At 55.6% G+C, this 19,107-nt stretch overlaps 1 protein-coding gene and 1 long non-coding RNA gene across 2 annotated transcripts in view; one reads left to right on the top strand and one right to left on the bottom strand.

Moving 5' to 3' along the window:
• Positions 1 to 11,138, top strand: part of TBC1D10A (TBC1 domain family member 10A) — a 32,006-nt gene extending 20,868 nt beyond the window's left edge. Inside the window, exons 3-9 of the mRNA XM_069081671.1 lie at positions 3,814 to 3,921; positions 5,109 to 5,215; positions 7,167 to 7,281; positions 7,427 to 7,492; positions 7,759 to 7,948; positions 9,545 to 9,699; positions 9,788 to 11,138. Of these exons, the coding sequence (XP_068937772.1) occupies positions 3,814 to 3,921; positions 5,109 to 5,215; positions 7,167 to 7,281; positions 7,427 to 7,492; positions 7,759 to 7,948; positions 9,545 to 9,699; positions 9,788 to 10,288 (1,242 nt within the window). The 3' untranslated portion in view covers positions 10,289 to 11,138. The remainder of the gene's footprint in view (positions 1 to 3,813; positions 3,922 to 5,108; positions 5,216 to 7,166; positions 7,282 to 7,426; positions 7,493 to 7,758; positions 7,949 to 9,544; positions 9,700 to 9,787) is intronic.
• Positions 11,139 to 15,516: 4,378 nt separating this feature from the next.
• LOC138156382 (uncharacterized) lies at positions 15,517 to 17,951 on the bottom strand. Its single transcript, XR_011167135.1, has 2 exons — positions 17,604 to 17,951; positions 15,517 to 16,112 (listed from the first exon to the last, which is right to left on the bottom strand). It is a non-coding gene; the product is annotated as an uncharacterized lncRNA (long non-coding RNA).
• Between the last annotated feature and the right edge of the window lie 1,156 nt (positions 17,952 to 19,107).

A 19,107-nucleotide genomic window follows, 5' to 3' on the forward strand; every position in this document is an offset into this window, starting at 1 on the left:
CCCCCCCCCCAGCGCTCCGAGCTGCATCCAATCAGAGCTGCAGTAGTGAGCGCGTCATCCTGTTCTTCCCCAGTGATTTGCTTGCTGGCGCCATTGAGAGCAGTGCCGCGGAGGAGAGCTGAGGCAGGACAACATAAGCCCTCCCCTGAAAATAAGCCCTCTGGTGTTTTTCTTTCCAAAAAAATTAATAAGACAGTGTCTTATTATTGGGGAAACATGGTAGTGATGCTGGGAAGGGGACAGAAGGAGGGAAACCTTTATTTCTCTTTTGTGAAGGAGGAGACAGAGGCCCTGGGAGGCAGAGACTTGTTGGAGGCATTCCTGTATCTGCCTCAGTGACAGAGTGGGCTGGATGTGGCCCTCAGGTTTTCTTCTGTGATGAGCCAGGCATTCCCTGGGCATTTGGCCTTTCGACCCCCGATCCCCTTCCTTCTCCTTGTGGCTCCCTCATCCCCGGGTCAGTCAAGGCCAGAGGCCTACGTCTGGGCTGCCTCTGGGCCAGGCCCAAGGAGCTCCCCGAGTGGCAGGGCCCTTCTGTGGGCACTCACAGCTGGGCCAGTGTGTGATTTTCTTCTTTCTCCTGGTGATTCCTGTTGGCTTCTGAGCTCCCTCTCTATGGAGGGAGAAGCAGCTGAGGTCACCTTCCCAACCAGCTGCGTCACTCCCTGGCTGCTTGTCTTCACTGCCCGCTCCCCTGTCCAGCTGGTCTCTTCCTCGACCCCTGATCCCACGCCTCCCTGGCTCAATCTGAAGACTTCCAGGCTTTCCCTGAATGTGCCCTCCAAGTAGCCCGAGCTTCCCTTCCCTGCCCCACCCTAGAGGGGAGGTCCTGATCCTGGAGTCGTCAAGAGCTTCTCCTGGCTTTGAGGGATGATGGAGCTCTGGGGGCTGGGACCCCACAAGGATCTCCCACTGGCCACTGTGAGCAGTACCTGGGACTTCCCACTTCCCTTCTGGGTCTGGGGCTCTTTCCCTGGAAAATGAGTGGATTTGCGCCGGTGAACTCTGAAACAGGCCCTGCTGACAGTTTCCTGGCCCTGGGCCTTGGACCCCACCCCATCTTGGGCACACCTAGCTGTGCTCTCTGCTCTATACCCTATTTTGTCTCCCTTGGCTCCTTTATTCTCCCAATCACGCAGCTAGTGCTTGGGTCTCCCCACCCAGAAAAAACATTTGGGGGAAGGATTATCCAAGTCTGGGCTCCTGTGGGCACCTGGGGGATGGGGAGAGCATTTGGGATCAGAGATCTAGACCCGCAGCAGCTGGGTGGCACAGTAGCTAGAGCAGTGACCCTGGAGTCAGGAGGACCTGAGTTCAAGTCTAGCCTCAGATACTTGACACTTACCAGCTGTGTGACCCCGGGCAAGTCACTTAACCCTGATTGCCTCACAAAACAACCCCCCCAGAGATCTAGACCTTAGATCAGCTAGGATAGCTTCTAGAGTATAGGAAATAGTTCCCTTCTGTCTGGGTGGTGCACTGCCTTTGGCGAAGTTTGTTCCTCTGACTCCCTCAGGACCTGAGATGGGGAAAACTGGGTATTCCCAGCCTGTCCCTGGGGCCTCTGCCACTGGCCCCATTCTCCTTCCCAGCTTCTGAACTTTGGCCTGTGCTGGCCGCACAGTGCCTCTGATCAGTGCCAGAAGAAGATGGGTGGCTCCCTGGACCCCAGTAAGCTGCCTCTGTGCTCCCCTAGGCTCCGGGTCCAATGGGACCTGAGGAGATAAGCTCCTAGGCTGAACCTTCTGCCTGATCTTCATGGAGAGTAGTGTGCTAGGATTCTCCAAAGCGCCAACAGTTCTGTGTCTGGCAGTGTACCTCAGTGCAAGTGCCAGGGACCTGTCCTGTGATGTAACTGTCTCCTGGGGCTCCTGTGGCTGAGGAGAGCCCAGGGATGGGCAGTGTTTGCAGGGGAAACCCAGGCTCCTTGACAGGCAGGGAAGCCGGCTGGTTTGCCAAACCAGGCCCAAGGGAACCAGCCTGGCTACCTTATGACTGAGGGGAAGTGGGGCTTTGAGGTCTGCCTAGGACCTGGGCTTTAGAGCTGCCAGCACTGAGGCTCCTGCCTGCCTGGGAGGCTGGCCTGCTGCTAAGACACACTTTGGGGTACAAGATGCCCACCACCAAGACCTAAGAAAGGCCTGGGTCATTTCCTTCATCCTGGTCTTCTTTCCACTGATTAGTGGCCAGGGAATCCCCATTTTGAAGCTGACATAGGCATTCCCTCCTCCCCCCCCCTTTCCCCTTAGAGTAGGTCCTGGGGCAGAATACACTCTGGGGAGCTCCCATCCTGAGCTGCCCCAATGGCCCCTTTGGGAACCAGGGCAGAGACATGGCCTTCAGCTAAGATTCATCGTAGTGTGACCTTCAGCAAATGGCTTGCCCACTCAGGCCTCAGATTCCCCACCTGGAAAGAGCCCTTGCCTTTCCTGCTTCCCAGGTTCTTAGGAGGAAAGTGCCGGGGAAACTTGAAAGTCCCATGTCAGGGTGAGTTACTGTTGGATGTCCTTCCCAGGCTACCTTAGGAGGCTCGGGAAGGAGGCTTAGGAGGGAAGGTCCCTGACCTGGTGAGCTCAGGCAGATCAACTGGCCACGTGCAAAATGGCCTCCTTCATTTTTACCAGCTCCAACTTGTTCTTCTGTGAACTGAAGTCTGCGGTTTTCATCCTCACATCAGCCCCATGGTTCCTTGCTTCCTTGTCCAAGGAAATGTTTCAAGAACTTCCCTCCTGCGGTGGGAGAGGGGAGGGGGCAGGGGCTGCTGCACCACTGGGCTCCCATGATCCTGCTGGTGCCTGATGGGCAGCATGGCCCTCATTTCTCAAAGGATCCTTGATCCAGAAAGGCCAAGTCAGCAAGCCTTCAGTAAGCCATTACAAGATAACCAGCACTGTCCTGAGCACATATACAGGCCCGGGCAGGGAGGGCAGGCCTGTGGTCTCAGCCAGCTGGCTGGGTGCCTGGACTCAGGACCTCAGCGGGCCAAGCCAGTTGGGTGTCTGAACTAAGCTTGGTGTGAATGGGGGGGGGGTGTCTAAGGATGCCTGAGATGGCCCAGGCTGGAGGTGAAATGGTTAAAGCTCTGGAGCCAGGCCTGGGAATAGCTCCTGTACTGGGCTTCCAGCCTGGGCTATATGGGGGAGACCCAGAGGAAGGAAGGAGGGAATGAGGGAGGGAGGGAGGGAAAGAAAGAAAGAAAAGAGGAAGGATGGAAAAAGAGAGAAGGAAAAGGAGGGGAAGAGAGGGAGGGAATGAGGGAAAGAAGGAAAAGAGGGAAGGAAGGGAGAAGGGAAAGGAGAAAGGGAAGACAAAGGGATGGAGAAAGGAAGGGGATGAATGGATGTGGGGGAAGACAACACAAAAGGGGGTGGTGGGTGGCGTTACTGTTCAGAGGGGCAGAGACTGGAGAGAAAAGAAGGCGTGAGCAGAGCTGGTCTCAACCAAGCTGCCTCATCTGACCCCTCGTTCTACAGATCTAGAGATAAAGGCTAAGTGACTTCCCCAAGGTCATCTGGGCAGCATTGGTCTAGAATACCCATGGAGTCATTCTAGTGCTATGGGGCAGAGCCAGATGAAGCTGGGAATCCCGTGGAGCTGTTCTGCCTTATACTTTATAAAAGTATTAAGTGGTTCCCAGGGGGATCCTAAAGCACACGGACATGGACCAGAGAAGCTGGGCCTGGGCAGCCTTGGTGGCTGTGGCCCCTGAAGCCAGGCTTGGGACCCAGGGCTGCGCCTCCCTCTGCAGCAGAGGCGTGGGGGCCCCTCTGAGGGCGGCCATCCTCACACTGCGGGGGCTTCCTCTTTCCCCAGATCCGCCTGCGGTGCCAAAAGGGGATTCCGCCATCTTTGCGGGGCCGGGCCTGGCAGTACCTCTCAGGAGGGAAGGTGAAGCTCCAGCAGAATCCTGGGAAGTTTGATGTAAGGAGGGCCCCTTCCACCCCTTCCCCTCCTTGTGTCCAGAGCAGCCTTGGAGGCCCAGACCAAGGCCTAGGCACTGGGATTCTGTGTCTCAGCCGGGAGAAGAGCACATATGGGCAGTCAAGTCAAAGGCAGAGGAGGGATGGGGACAAAGGGCTGGTCAGGTCTGGGCTCTGCAGGGGCCAGGGGAGGGCAGCTCCAGGGCCCTGAAGCCAGCAAGGCTGGGCACCATTGGGCATGCATGCCAAGCCTTTTCCCAGGAAGGGCCCCCAGGGCCACCCCTCTCTGAGGCCAGCAGCCAGTCAACCAGCTCTTGGTGCCATCCCTGCCAGGCTGGAGGTGCAGACACCTGCCTCCTGCCAAGGAAGCCTCCTGGTGAAGGTGGCTTTGGAGGAGAGCAGGGATTCTTGGAGCCAGTGAGTGGAGCAGAGGGAGGGCATTCCAGATGCGCAATGGGCAGAAGCGGGAGATGTCAGGTCCCCTCCTCCATGAAGCTTTCCCTGGGTCCTGCTTCAGCAGCTGCAGCAATTGAGGCTGGCCTGTCGATCACTGACAATTGGCATGTGGGCCCCTGCTCTATGATCTGGAGTCCTGGGCCCATCCTCTTTCTTCATGTTCTCCTACCCCTGTCCCAAAACAAACCCAACCAGCCAGCAAGCAGTGCACGTGGTGTGTGCCCACCATGGAGGGGCCAGGTGGCTCACTGATTCTCGGCAGGGCCACGGGATATCTCAGGTGACGCTGATGTGGACACATGTTCTGAGGCTCTGTGCCAAGCTCGGGCACAAAGCAAAGATACAGTGGTACCCTCTGACCAATGAGGGCGTTGCCATGGGCACAGCCAACTCCTCCGTGCCCCCGGTGTGCCCAGGATCTTCTTGGTCTCCAAGCAGGCCAACTCTTGCCATCTGTCAGCTGGAAGGGCTGCCTGGGATCTGAACAGATTTAGGGCCTTAGAGGGGAGTGTTCCACCCCTCACTTTTACAGAGGAGGAGACTGAGGCCTAACAGGGCCACGGATCCTCTGGTAGCAGAGGGAGGGAGGGTGAGCTGAGGGCCTGGCGGAAGGGCTTGCAGGCTTCATCCAAGTCCCCTGAGCCTCCTGGGGCAGGGCATGGTCCTAACTGTCTAGGCCAGGTAGCCCCAGTCCCTGCTCATCCCCCTCCCATGGAGCCCCTCTCCTTTCAGGAGCTGGACCTCTCACCAGGAGACCCCAAGTGGCTGGATGTGATTGAGAGAGACCTGCACCGACAGTTCCCCTTCCATGAGATGTTTGTGTCCCGTGGGGGCCACGGGTAAGCCAAGTGAGGGGCCAGCATTGACTAAGGTGTACTGGGTAGGAGCCCTGCCCTTGGGGAGTAGTTCCAAGAAATGGAGTCCTTTCTGTTTGCTGACACTGATCTGGCCCCTAGTTATTCTTTTCTTTGATATTTGAACAGCAAATTCCCCAGAGGCCCCTGGCACATTCATCTCCTTAATTAGCTGTCATTCAATTTGAATGAATTTATTGGCTCTTTTCCTGAGACCCAGAAACAGGGCTCCTTTGGAGGAGCAGGGAAGGAGAGGAGGGTAGATTGCCTCATTTTTGAGATCTGGATTAGGGCTACTTCTGCCCATGCTGTTCAAGGCATTTTTAAGAAGTGTGCAACTCTCTGTGACCCCATCTAGAGTTTTCTTGGAAGAGATACTGCATTAACTTTCCAGCTCATTTTACATATGAGGAAACTGAGGTAAACAGGGTTCAATGACTTGCCCAGGGTCACACAGCTAGTAAGTGTCTGAGGCCACATTCAGATCTTCCTGACTCCGGGCCCAGCACTGTAACCACTGTACCACCTAACTACTCAGTTCTGCCAAAGAGAACCAGTAAAGGGGAATTGTACAATTGGGAGAATGCTTTGAAGAGGGGATATCAGGGTTGGGAGGGGCCTCAGGACAGGGGATGTTTCAAGCTCTCGGAGGAAGCTCAGGGGAAAGGGAGCCAGTATTCATTAAGTCCCTACTGTGTGCTAGGTACCTAGAACTGGGTGCTTCACAAATGTTCTCTCACAACACCCCGGATGGGGGTGGGGGCGTCGATGTCGATGCTGTTTTTAGTGATGGAGAAAGGCAGTCTGGGTGATTTGCTGGGGTCCCACAGTTAGTCTGAGACTGGATTTGAGCCCAGGCCTCCTGCCCTGATGCCTGGTGCTCTGTCCCCTGGGCCCACAGCTGAAGCCCTGAGGGGAAGTGACTTGTTAGCTCCTTGAAGTACAAGGCTTCTGCCTTGGAGCCCAAGCCCTGGGGAAGGCTGGGGCCTTGTGAGTTTTGGTTGAAGACTGGGATTTGGTGGGGCAGGTAGTGTGCCGTAGGCCAGTGCCCAGTGAACTTTGCCCAAGGCCGCTTCAGGCCTGAGCCTGTTGGAGGACACCTTAGAGCGTGACACCCCTTGGCGGCCCAAGTGCAGAGGCCTCCCATGCTGAGTCAGTGGCTGCTTAGCAGTTCTGCCCCTGGCTCCAAGGCTGGGACTGGTGAAGATGGATGGGGGTGTTACGGCCATGCCAGGCAGCCGGGGCTGGGTTTTGTACCAGACCTGCTTGACCACTTTTTGTGGCAGAGGCCTGGGAATGGAGCTGCATGTTCAGGCCGGGCTGGGGTGCTGGGTCTCCAGGCTGCCCCCAGTGTAGGGATAAGAGCACAGATTTGGAGTCATGAGGCCTGAGTCTTCTGCCCAACTGCCCAGCTGGCCTGGTGACGTTATTGGGTGGCTGCGAGGACCCCGTGAAGGAAGAAATGCCAAAGGGTGTGAGAAAGAAGGTCTGGGAGGGCCTGAGCCCTGGCCAAGGGATCGCTGGCCTTCCTGGCTTGGTTCTAGCTTTGGCTTGTCAGGGTTAGGAGGGAGCAGCTGTGGAAGTGTCCATTCTTCATTTCTGATTCTGCCCCTAGGAAAATCCTTCCCCTCCCCGGGTGGGGTAAGGGCCCTGTTTGGTGTATCAGGGCCAGGACTGGATTGGGCCTGTGGCAGAATCCTAGCTCTTTCCAGGTGATCTTGGGAAAGTTACTTCTCTGTGGCCTCTTTAAGTGTCACACTGACCAGTAATGGATCTCTAGCTGGGATGTGGGTGATGGCCAGCACCTTCCCCTGTTAGCCACAGCCAGCCTAGAGCTCTCCCTCTGTGGGCCTGCTGTGTTCCTGGTGGGAGTAGCTGGCCCAGCCCAGCCCCTGGACCCTGGGCCTGGTCTCAGGGCCTTGTCCCTTTTCTCTAGCCAACAGGACTTATTCCGGGTGCTGAAGGCCTACACCCTCTACAGGCCTGAGGAGGGCTACTGCCAGGCCCAGGCCCCTGTGGCCGCTGTCCTGCTCATGCACATGCCTGCAGAGGTACCTGCTGGCCCTTCCCCCTGGGGCTTTATGGGACTTCCCTACCTGCTCTAGTATCCCCCCCGCCCGGGAGGGAGAGGTGGTCAGAAGACTGAGGGCACCTGGACATAGTGCCCAGGCCTGACTCTTCCTCTTCCTGTCACAGCAAGCTTTCTGGTGCCTCGTGCAGATCTGTGAAAAGTACCTGCCAGGCTACTACAGTGAGAAGCTGGTAAGCTGTGGCTGTGCCCCTGGATGCTGCGCTGGCTCCCGAGCCCCTCCCAGGGACCCCTGAGCAGGCTTTGCCTGGCCAGGGCTCCACTTCCATGCTGCCCAGCTCCAGAATCAGAATCCTGGGTGTGGCCAGAGACCAGCCTCAGGGGCAGGGTGGGGCAGAGCTGGGTGGGTGCCCTGTATTGTGTGTATACCTGTGTGCATGAAGGGGACAGGAACCCTGGGAACCTGGGCTGGGATGCTTACACCCGGCTTTCATGGCAGGAGGCCATCCAGCTAGACGGGGAGATCCTGTTCTCTCTGCTGCACAAAGTCTCCCCGGTGGCCTACAAACACCTGAGCAAGCAGAAGATTGACCCCATCCTGTACATGACCGAGTGGTTCATGTGCGCCTTCTCTCGCACCCTGCCCTGGAGCTCTGTGCTCCGTGTCTGGGACATGTTTTTCTGTGAAGGTACGGACCTCCCTTGCCCCACTTTGGGCTTTTGGTGGGTGGGAGCCCAGGCCATAGGTGGCCAGTGATCATCACATCAGCTGTGGAGGATGCCGTCACAGCAGGAGCCAGCACCATCCTGGGGGTTGGGAAGAGACAAGCTGAAAGGGCCCGGGTTTAGCCCTTCAGGGGGTGGGGGGAAGTGGGCAGTGCCAAGGTGCCAGCTCAGATAATTGGTGTGATGGCATTCAGACCCAGCCTCTCAGAGAGGTGGCCCAGGCACAAGGGGTGCTCTGAGGGAGTGGTGATCATTACCAGTCACTGGGAGCAGGGGAGGGAGACCAGGCCGCCCAGAGCACAACAGGAGCAAGGCTTGGGACGGGGCACAGTCCACTCGGGTAGAGCAGTGAGTCCCAGCGAGACCCTCGGAAATGACTGCATCCCTCATCCCCCAGAGAACCTTTGCTCGTGTGGACAAATATCAGCATTTTCTATATTAGAAATTGTCTCAGTATTGAGCTTGCAGACCCTAGGGACACAGAGCCTGGCGGGTAAACAGCGCAGTGGGGGCTCTGTGGGAGGCCAGCCGCTGCCCCCATTTTACAGACCAGGAAACCAAGGGCCTGATGGCCTGATGTGACCTCAGCAACGTACCAGGAACTGGTACTAAGTGCTGGGCATACAGAGAAAAAGCAAGACTGTCCCTGTCCTCCGGGAGCTTGCACTCTGAAAGGGCAGGAGGCGAGACCACAGGGCACCCATTGCTGGAAGGAGCTTGGTCCTTCCCCCTCCAGGCTGAGAGGGCCTGCCCCAGAACGATGGGCACTGAGCCCCCAGCTCCAGGCTTCAGGGCCTAGGGGAGAGGCCAGGTTGTCTTTCTGTCCAGGGGGGATTTAGTTTCCTCCGAGGTGCAAGCTGGAGGGTCCGGCCAGGAATTAGGCCCTAGACCAGCTTAGGGGAGGAGGCAGCTGCTAGAATGGGAAGTCAAAAGACCTGGGTTCAAATCCCACTCAGTTACGTGGGGAATAACCTTAGAGAAGTCTCTGGCCCTCGTTGGGCTGGAGTCTTTTCCATAAAGGTAGGCATGATGTGTGAGGGGAAGCAAGGTCTCTCCTGGGTCTGAAACCCAGAATCTCGGGATGATTGCAGACCCCCAGCCCACTGGACTAACTTCATAGGGCTGGTAGAAGCTTCCTCTCTGCTGAAGAGGGGACATCAGGCCTGTCCTGAGGCCTGGTGGGGTCCCCGGGGAGGGCCCATGGCTGCCCTAAGCTAGGAGGCCTGGCTCTGACCAGAGCTGGGGCGGCACCAGTCCTCCAAAGCCACTATGTAGCACCTCCCATGGGGGTATGAAGGGAAAAGGCCTGGCCCTGGGTTCTAATTCTGCCTCCTTGTGAGTGCTCCAGTCAGTGCTTGTGACACTAAGCTTTGTGCCCGTCAGTTTCCTCAATGGAGAACAGAGGAGAGCTTGTGCTCCTTCCTTCCCACAGTCGCCTAAGGGCGTCACAGGGCAGGGAAGCTCCCTTTGCTCTGGAAGGCTGGCCAGCCCCTTCTCTGTGGTCAGTCATGCTTTACCAAGTGCCGGAGAAGTGCCCTGACCCCTCCTTCTCCCTGCAGGGGTGAAGATCCTCTTCCGGGTGGGGCTGGTACTGCTGAAGCATAGTCTGGGCTCCTCTGAGAAGCTTAAGGCCTGCCAGGGCCAGTACGAGACCATGGAGCGGCTGCGCAGTCTGAGCCCCAAGATCATGCAGGAGACATTCCTGGTGCAGGAGGTACGGGGGCCCTGGAAGGTGGAGGACCTGGGGGGCAGAGGGGGCCAGCCCAGGCACAGGTGGCACACTCACTGGTCTTGGGCACCAGGTCATCGAGCTGCCTGTGACCGAGCGTCAGATTGAGCGTGAGCACCTGATCCAGCTTCGGAAGTGGAAGGACACGCGGGGCGAGCTCCAGTACCAGTCACCACCGCGACTCCATGGGGCCAAGGCCATCAGCGAGGCAGAGCCGGCCCCCCGGAAGGCATTGGAGCCCTCTCCCTCCATCCGCCTGCCTCCAGGCACCCAGCTGCCGGCACCAGGCACCAAGAGCAGGCAGCAGAAGCAGGCAGAGAAGGAGCACCAGAAGGCCATGAAGGAGAAGGCCAAGCGACAGAAGGGGCAGCAGCAGCCCCCACCACAGCCATCCCCAGGGGTGCCCGGTGAGACCAGCGGCCCTGGCCTGGAAGCCCCTCCCCAGGGCCTGGGTCCCACTGCTGACCCAGCGCCCAAGGCTGCCTGGGGCACAGAGGATGCAGGTGCCAAGGACTTGCTTCATCATTCCAAGGAGAGCTTGACTTCCCAGGAGAGTGAAGACACTTACTTGTAAAAGGGCCAGGGCTCCCTGATTCCTCAGTTTCCCTTTTCTGAAGGGCCGGGAGGGGACATTCCCTTTGCCCCCTAGAGGGTGGGGGAGAGGGATCTTCCTACGGCTTTGATACCTTCTAGGCCAGTTGCAAAGGGCATCATCTTGTGTGGCCAAAGGGCTTTGAGGCAGAAGGCAGGGCCCTTGGCAGTGGCTGCCCCTGGGAATTGTGGGTCCCCTTCTGTTTGCTGGGCATGATTCTTCAGGACCTCCCCTGTAACCCCCGACCTGAGGCTGTGGGCAGACAGCATCCTCCTGGCAGGGGACTGTTCTGGCCCCCTCCCATCAGTGTGACCCTGACCCTCTAACTGGCAGCCGTAAGGGGAGGGCTCTGGGGGGGTCAGTGGAAGCCCCTTGGCCTCCGTGACTATTTATTTTCCCTGGTATTGGGCCTTGGGCTGCCCCATGACCCAGGGGATGGCCAGGTGTCCATCCTTGAGCCTGAAGGTCCTCGTTCTCCCTGTGTCCTTGGGCTCCCAGGCTCCTGGCGGTCTCAGCAAAATCACATGCTTCCTGTTGCCCCAGTGGGGCTCCTCCAGACTCACCCCTGCCCAGAGATGGCGGACTAGGTCTCCCTCCCCCTCAGCCTCCAGCCCTTTTCAGCCTGGTGGGCTCAGATCCTCAGAACCGACCAACTGCTACTGTCCTGGGTTTGGGCTTCACCAGCTGGACGACCCACAGGGCCCAAGGAAAAGGCCTCTGCTGAACAGGGTGGGCACAGGGGGCCCATTCCCTGGGGGAAGAGGTGAGGGGATGGGTTCTCTTTGTGTAGAGTCATGGTTTTGTACAGAAATAAACTGGGTTGTATAAAGAGCTTTGGGACCCCTCCCTTTGGTGGTGCAGCAGGGCCTGGGGTCCCCTACCATGGATGCCCATTCATTCCAGAGAGGCTGGGTTCAGATCCTGCCTCTAAAGCATATTACCTGGGTGACCTTCTTGGTCTCAGTTTCCCCAACTGTAAAAGGATCAGATCAGACAGTCTCTGAAGGCCTTCAGGTGTGGAGAATGATCTCGGTCCCTTTCTTCCCTCTCCCAGAGCAGGAGTCCCCACCTCCCCCAATGTGGGCATGCACAGTTTAGGTTAGGGTGAGACCAGATCACTCCAGTGTAGGCTCGCCATCTTACAGGGGAGGAAGCTAAGCCCCCTACCTCCCCTGTGATGGGGCTCCCCCCCGCCCCTGCCAACCTCCGTAAACCCGATTTTATACCAGGCTTCCTCAACTCTGCTGCCCCTGCATGGGGCCCACTGAATACATTCGTGTTCCCTGGGGTCGGTTTGTTTGGATGGAGGGGAGGGGGGCTGCCAACAGCTGCCCAGGTCACCCTGGCACCAGAGGACCCCCCCAGAGTCTGAAAGGGGAAGTCACTTCCGGTCTCCTTCCTCCCCACAAATGTTTCCGGATCTTGGAGGGGGCGGTGACCTATTTACTCAAGTTAGGTAGGGCCTCAAAGGCGTATATCTGGAAGGGTCCTTCCTTGGCATCCAGTGTTAGCAACCCTCAGGCCCAGTAAGGGCTGAATCAGGACAGCTCCAATCTCAGTGGTTCAGAATCAAGCCTCAGCCCAGTAGGTCATCCTAGCTTATTAAAAAACAGCTGTCTTCTTAGAGGCCATCTGAAGGTGGCTTTGGGGTTAGGGGTGGAGGAAATGGACTCACTTCCTGGTGAGGACTGAGAGATAGCAAGGCCAAGGGAGAGAGGGTTAAAGTTACTATGGGATAAACCCGGAAGTGGAGCATTGGTGGGGCAGGGGCAGGGTGGAGGCCATGACCACCCCTGAATGGAGTGGGGGTGTTGGGGGCATCCACATGTGTGCTCAAGTCCCCAGTGTGAGGGCAGGAGTTAGAGCCGGAGGGGACACTCAGCCAGGCACTAAAGGAGAGTGTCCAGAGGCCATGGGGACACAGGCTCCCAGGGTCTGCATTGGGTGATAAATCTGCCCAGAGTGACAGAAGGAGGGTCTGGAAATGCCAGGGCATGCGGCTGATCAGATCCCCAAAGTCCCTCCCAGCGTGGACACCCCGATTCTATGCTGTAGACTCTGAATGACTGGGGACCTTCTCTCCAGGAACGATGGTTTGGAATCTCTTGTCTATTGATAGTATTAAGTTTATTAAATTACATAATAGAAATCTTCAGTGATACAGAGGTTTGACCTCATGGATCCCCTAAAAGGTTCTGGGGAATCCCTACAGGTCCTCAGACCATGCTTTGAGAACTGCTGCCTTAGAGTACCCAACAGACTTCGAGCTGGAAGGGACCTTTAAAGATGTTCCATCCAACCCTCACATTTTTTTTTTGAAGGGGAAAGTTAAGGCAATTGGTGTTAAGTGATTTGCCCAAGGTCACACAGCTAATAAGTGTCAAGTGTCTGAAGCTGGATTTGCACTCAGGTCCTCCTGACTCCAGGGCCAGTGCTCTATTCACTGCACCACCTAGCTGCCCCCAAACCCATATATTTTTACAGATGAAAAGGGGGCTATGTTTTATGGAGAAACATGAAACCCAGGGGGATGAGATTGGCCCAAGGTCACATAACTAGTGATAGTAATTTTAATGTTCAGTCATCTTTCATTAATGTCCAACTCTCTGTGACCCCATTTGGGGTTTTCTTGGTAGAGATACAGGAATGGTTTGCCATTTCCTTCTCCAGATCATTTTTACAGATGAGGAAACTGAGGCAAACAGGGTGACTTGCCCGGGGTCACAGCTAGTCCATGTCCAAGACCAGATTTTAACTTGTGAAGACAAATCTTTCTGACTCCAGGCCCAACACTATCCTCTGTGCCACCTAGCTGCCCAGTAATAAGTTTGTATAACTATACCTACTATGTGCCAAGCACTTTATAAATATTTGATACCCTGGGAGGTAGGTGCTGTTAAGATGCCCATTTTACAGTTGGGGAAACTGAAGCAGCCATTCAATGATTTGCTGAGGGTCACACAGCTACTGTGTATCTGAGGCTGGATTTGAACCCAGGTGTTCCTGAGTCCAGGCCCAGCATTCTGTCCACTGTAAATTCATTGACCATTTCCAGGCTGATTCTCACTCCTCACTAATCTGGAAGCTCCAGGGTCCATCTCTACGGATCCAGATAGGTCTCGTAGGCACTTTAAACTCATCGCCTGTCCTCCCAAGCCCTTCCCAATCCCTGCCTTCATCATCACCACCCTCCCACTCACCCAGACCTGAAACCGAGGTTTCTCACTCGCCTTACCCCCTCTCCCCCATCCAATTTGTGGCCAAGTCCCAGCCATTTTCTAATATGACATCTCTCCTCTGTCTCGTTTCCTCAGCTATAAAGTGGGGATAACTGCCTACTTCCCCCAGTGCTTTTGAGGATCAGAAGAGACTTATGATGGGCTTGGCACACAGTAGGCACTTAATAAATGCTTGTTCTCTTCCCCTTCTTGCCTTTGCAACCACCCTGCCACACATCTCTTCATACCTGGATTAGTGAAGGTTTGCTGGTTGATCTCTCTCTGCCTTTAGTCTCTCCCCACTTTTCCAGACACCACTCAGAAGTCAAACTGATTGGAGGGGGTTAAGTGACTTGCCCAAGGTCACATGGCTAGTAAGTTAGTGTCTGAGGCCACATTTGAACTTGGGTCCTCCTGACTCCAGGGGCAGTGCTCTATTCACTGCACCACATAGCTGCCCCCAAACTGATCTTTCTAAAAGGTAGGTCTGACACCTCTGTCCCAGTGACTTCCAGTCTCAAATATCAAATCCTCTGGCATTCAAAGCTCTTCACTGCATGTCCCCTAGGAACCTTTCCAGTCTTCTTATAGCTAGGTGGCCCATTGAATAAAGCACTGAAGTCAGAAAGACCTGAGTTCAAATCTAGCCTCATATACTTTCTAGCTGAGGTTGTGTGTGACCCTGGCCAACTCACTTCACCCCCCCCCGTCTGCCTCAGTTTCCTAATCTGTAAATGACATATAACCTATACCCCCTAGGACTGTTGTTAGGATCAGATAGGATTATAGAAGTGTTTTGCCACGTACATGTTGTAATAAGCACTTAATGAATGCTTGTTCCCTTCCTTTTTTGTTCTAAGTGACAGACCACGCTGAAGGGAACGTGCCACCTCTGGACTCTGGGCATTTCTTTGTCCCCGGTGCTCAGAATTCTCTTCCTCCTCCTTTTCAGTCAATAAAAATGAGGTGCCTACTATGTGCCAAGCTCTGGAGATACAAAAAGAGGCCTGAGGCAATCCCTGCCCTCAAGGAGCTTATAGTCCAATGGAGGCCGCTGCTCCAGGCTTCCTTTTTTTGGTCCCACTTCCCATGACCCCATTGGGGAGTTTCCTTGGCAGAGATGCCAGAGTGCGTGGCCACTTCCTTCTCCAGCTTATTTTATAGATGAGGAACTGAGGCAAACAGGGTGAAGTGACTTGCCCAGGGTCACACAGCCAAGATGTGTCTGAGGCTGGATTTGAACTCAGGAAGAGCACTTCCCTACCTTTCAGTCCCAGCTAAAACCACTTTGCACAAGGATCCCCCTGAATGTGAGTGCCTTCTTCCTGTTATCCCGTTTGTCCTGTCTGTAGCTTGTCTATACATCGTTGTTGGCAGGTGGTCTCCCCATCAGACCGGGAGCTCAAAGCGCCAGGGCTGTTTTTGCCTTTTTATAAAGAAAACTTGTTTTGTTTTCTCGGGGTCCCCAGTGCTGAACACACAGTAGGTGATTAATAAATGCATGTTGATCAACGCAGGAAAAGCACTTTGTAAACCTTAAGGCACTCTACAAATGCTAGTTGTTCTTGCTATTAATACTAACCCAAGAGCCTGCAAATTCCAAGGCTCCTTCTGCGTCCTCGCTCCTGGAGGGCTCAGATATGTGTCCCTACATTTTGAAAGCTCGGCAGTAAGATCTGCACACTCCCCACCCTTCCTCTGCAAACAAAACAAAGCAAAAACAGTCAGAAAAATCTGCCAGATCCGCCCCAGGGGATTTCTGACGCAGAAATTTCGACTCACCCCCACACTGCGCCCCTTCAACCCAGCAGCCTGCATGCAAATCACTTGAGAAATTCACTTTGTTTCTGGCACCAAAGACGCCAGAGTACAATGAATGAATGAATGAATGAACGAATGTTTGATTTGTAGAGGGAATGAAAATCCTTCTGCCCCCCCTTTTCTCCCCTCCAGATTTAGGGTTTTCTCACAAAGCCCTAGAGCTGAAAGCGGGTCAGGCTGCAAACTCAGTCCTGGGACCTCGGGGCCCCAGTCCATTTCCCATTTATTGGTCAATCAAGAAGCATCTATTAAGAGCCTAGTGCTGGCTCCGCTTTACAAAGGAATGGCAGGGGCAGTCTCAGCCTCCAAGGGAGTTTACAATCTAAAGGGTAAGAGAGTCGTCTCCACCCATTAAGGACACAAAAATAGAAGTGGGAGCAGGGATTAGCCCCTGCCCTTGAGGGACTTCCAATCCACTGGAATATGGATAAGCAAATTCGAGGCTGATTTCCAGGGGAAGAGCGAACCTGATGTGGGGGGAGGGGATGTAGGGAAAGGCAGCTGGTTCTTCAGGGCAGCCTGTGAGCTTCTTTCTCCAGGAGGCCGAGCCAAGGCTTGGGGAGTATGGTCTGGGGGCCTCACCCATGTATCCCAAGAAGGGATCCTACAGGCTGACCCTCCAGCACCTTTCAAATACGGTCTCCTTTTTGATCTTTGCCACAATCCATTGAGGGAGGCCCATTTTCCAGATGAGTCCATCATGGTTAAGGGAGTTGCCCAGGGAGGCCCCTCTTTAATCCACTTTGCCTTCTTATTTTTTCAAGCACCTGGTCCAAGGGCGAGAAGGATGTCAGAGGTAAGATTTGTACCCAGACCTTTGCCTGGGGCCATCTTTACCCAGAGTCTCGCCTGGGAGGGGGGGAGCCCCTTCTCTTCTCTGGGGTTCTGAGGCCCAGCCTTCTAGAGGAAGCAGGGAGTCTCCAGGATGGATTTACCAGTTTAGAATTCAGGCACCGCTCCCTTCTTCCCACTTGGTTTGTAGAAGAGCTTTCTTCTGTTCTCTCTGCTCCCCTCCCCCCAATCTAATCACACCCATTAGAGAAGGAAGCAAGACCATGCATGAGGGCCGGAGTCTGCCGGCTGGCCACCCCCACCCCACCACTAGCATTTCCAAGAATTAGATCCTTAAAGAGCCAGGCTTCCTTCCTTCCTCTGCTGGGAAGAGTGGGTCATTTCCCTGGCCTGTGCCTCAGTTTCTCTGGGTTGGGGGGGCGTGTATGGGTGGGGATCAGCCTGCTCCCCAGGACAATGGGCCAGAGCCCAGAGGGTTCCCTGGGCTGGACTGATCTGGAGGCTTGGTGAGTGGGCTGGTACCTGGGGCATTCACCCAGTGAGCTTGGCAGGGAGGAGTGGGATCTGGGCACCCTTGCCCTGGCAGTTTGCTTGGCCTCCATTTTCCCCACCCAGAGAATGGATCAGGTAGTTTTACTGGGGACCGGGAGCAGGAGGGAGGGCAGGGGCTAGGCAAGGACACGGTGTCCCTGGAACCGGCCTTCCCTTGGAGGAAGCAGCTTCCAGCCAAACAATAGCCAATCCTGGATCGCAGCCATGGGCCTGGGCCTGGGAAAGGGGAGCAGGGTGTGTGTGGGGGGGGTGCCTGCCCTTTCCCTCCAGCAGAGGGTGCTTGTGCCTGAGGGGACTTGGGAGGGGCAACCTCTTCCAGGGCCCTGGCCAGCTTTCCCTCCCATCTCTACCCTCTTCATCAGCCTCATCCCAGCTCTCTGGAAAAACAATACTACCACCCTCCCCCAACCCCCTTTTAGTCCAGGCCCTGGGCAGATGCCACCCAGTCTGGGTCCTCTGGCTGGGACCCTAGTGGGGATGAAGGGCAGGCCACTCTGCAGGAGGCTCTGGGGACCGAGCTCCGCTCTCTGCTGGGGCCTCTTCCAGCCCCCCCACCCCCTCCTGCTCCAGCTTCCCCCTCTCTGAAAATCCACACAGCCTACACCCATGGCCTGGAACACTGGCTCAGGCCATATGAGGCATGGGGAAGACCCCTGTAGCTTGGGAGGAGGCAGACCCAACTGTCACTGTTTTTCGTGCCTCAGTCTCCCCATCTATCAGGGGGGTGGCTTTGATGGTTTCTGCGGTCCTTCTCACTTGTGTAGTCTGTGTCCCACCCCCTCCCCACTCATCCCTCCCACCCCCTTTCCTCAGTGCTGGAAGGTTGTCCAAACACTTTTCCTCCCACAATGGCCCTCAAAGGCAGGCCTGAAGTGCCTGCACGCTTACCCCCATTTTACAGCTGAAGCCACTACCCCCATTTTACAGCTGAAGCCACTGAGGCTTAGGAAGTAGAAGCAACATTGCCATCATCACACAGCTAGATCTGAAGGGTTCCCACTCCCTTCAGCTGTCAAGTCTGGTCCCTCCTTTCTTCCCTCAGCCCTCCCCTGGATAGGGGCATTCAGGGGCCCCGATGAGAGGCCCCGGCCAATACAATGCTTCACCGGAACTGTCTGGAGCTGGGGCCAGGGAGAGCCAGGGGCCCAGGCCAGCATTTGGCCCTGTTTACCAGGAGGGAAGGAGGGGGAGGGCAGGGGGAGGAGAGGCTGGCAGCTGGGAGCCCCAGAAGGTGAAGCCCAGCCAGGCTGGGCCCCTTCCTCAGAACTGGGGGGGGAGGGAGGAGGAACAGGCCAGAGCAGGCAGACCTGGGCCCGATCCCAAGTAGGGGAAAAGCTACTGGGATAGAAGGAGGGAAAGAAGGAAGGGGTAGGGAGAGAGGGAAGGAGAGGGAGGGAGGGAGGGCCAGGCCAGCCACTAGAACAAAACTCTTAATGGCTGACATTTACATAATGCTTTACTGTGTGGTGCAGTCCTGGGGAGGGCAGCATGGGAAGGGGAGGGCAGGCTTATGGCCCCCTCATTTTCTGGAGGCCCAGAGACCCGGGGTGACTAGCTCCGGATCACACAGCAAGCTAACAAGCTGGCCAGCTTGTCCGGCCCCCTGCCCAAAGCTAGCACAGCTCTAGAGCTGGGCTGCCAGAACGTGGTGTGTGTGCTGTGTGTGAAGGGTGTATGTGTGTGCTGTGTGTGTGTGCTGTGTGAGGGTGTATATGTATGGTGTGTGTGTGGTATGTGGTGTGTATGTGGGTGGTGTGTGTAGGGGGTGTGTATGCTATGTGGTGTGTGTATGTGTGTGTGCTGTGTGTGTAGGGTGTATGTGTGTGGTATGTCGTGTGGAGGGTTATGTGGGTGGTGTGTATAGGGGGTGTGTGTGGTGTGTGTGCTCTGTGTGTGTAGCAGATTTACAACCTCTCAAAATAGGGGTTCAGGCCCTGTTCCCTAGGACCTCATAATCTAAATGAGAGGCCAAGAACCACATAGGAATACAGGCACAGATACAGAGAAGATGGAAAGGCAGAAAGACATGGGTTCAGATACCATCTCTGTCTGACATTTACTGGCAATGTGATTTTAACCTCCTTCAGTCCCGTCCAGTCTGACTCTTCACAACTTAGGTCTTTCCTGGCAAAGATACTGGAGTGGTTTGCCATTTCCTTCTCCAGCTCTTTAACAGATGAAGAAACAGGCTAACAGGGTTAAAAGATTTGTTCAAGGTCACACCGCTAGTAACTGTCTGAGGCTGGGTTTGAACCCTGGTCTTCCTCACTCCTGGCCCTGGGTTCTATCCACTGCCCCACTAGCTACCCCTAGCAGCTCTTAAAAACCATCAGTTGATATGCATATGTAAAGAGAGCTTCTGAAGTCTAGGGACCCCCAGGTCCCTTCAGAAATGGATAGAAGTCTAATAACTTCACT

This window comes from Petaurus breviceps, unplaced genomic scaffold (assembly GCF_028583685.1).
Source record: "Petaurus breviceps papuanus isolate PSGF00001 unplaced genomic scaffold, PetGlider_PUasm1.0 99, whole genome shotgun sequence".
NCBI classification, from domain to species: domain Eukaryota; kingdom Metazoa; phylum Chordata; class Mammalia; order Diprotodontia; family Petauridae; genus Petaurus; species Petaurus breviceps.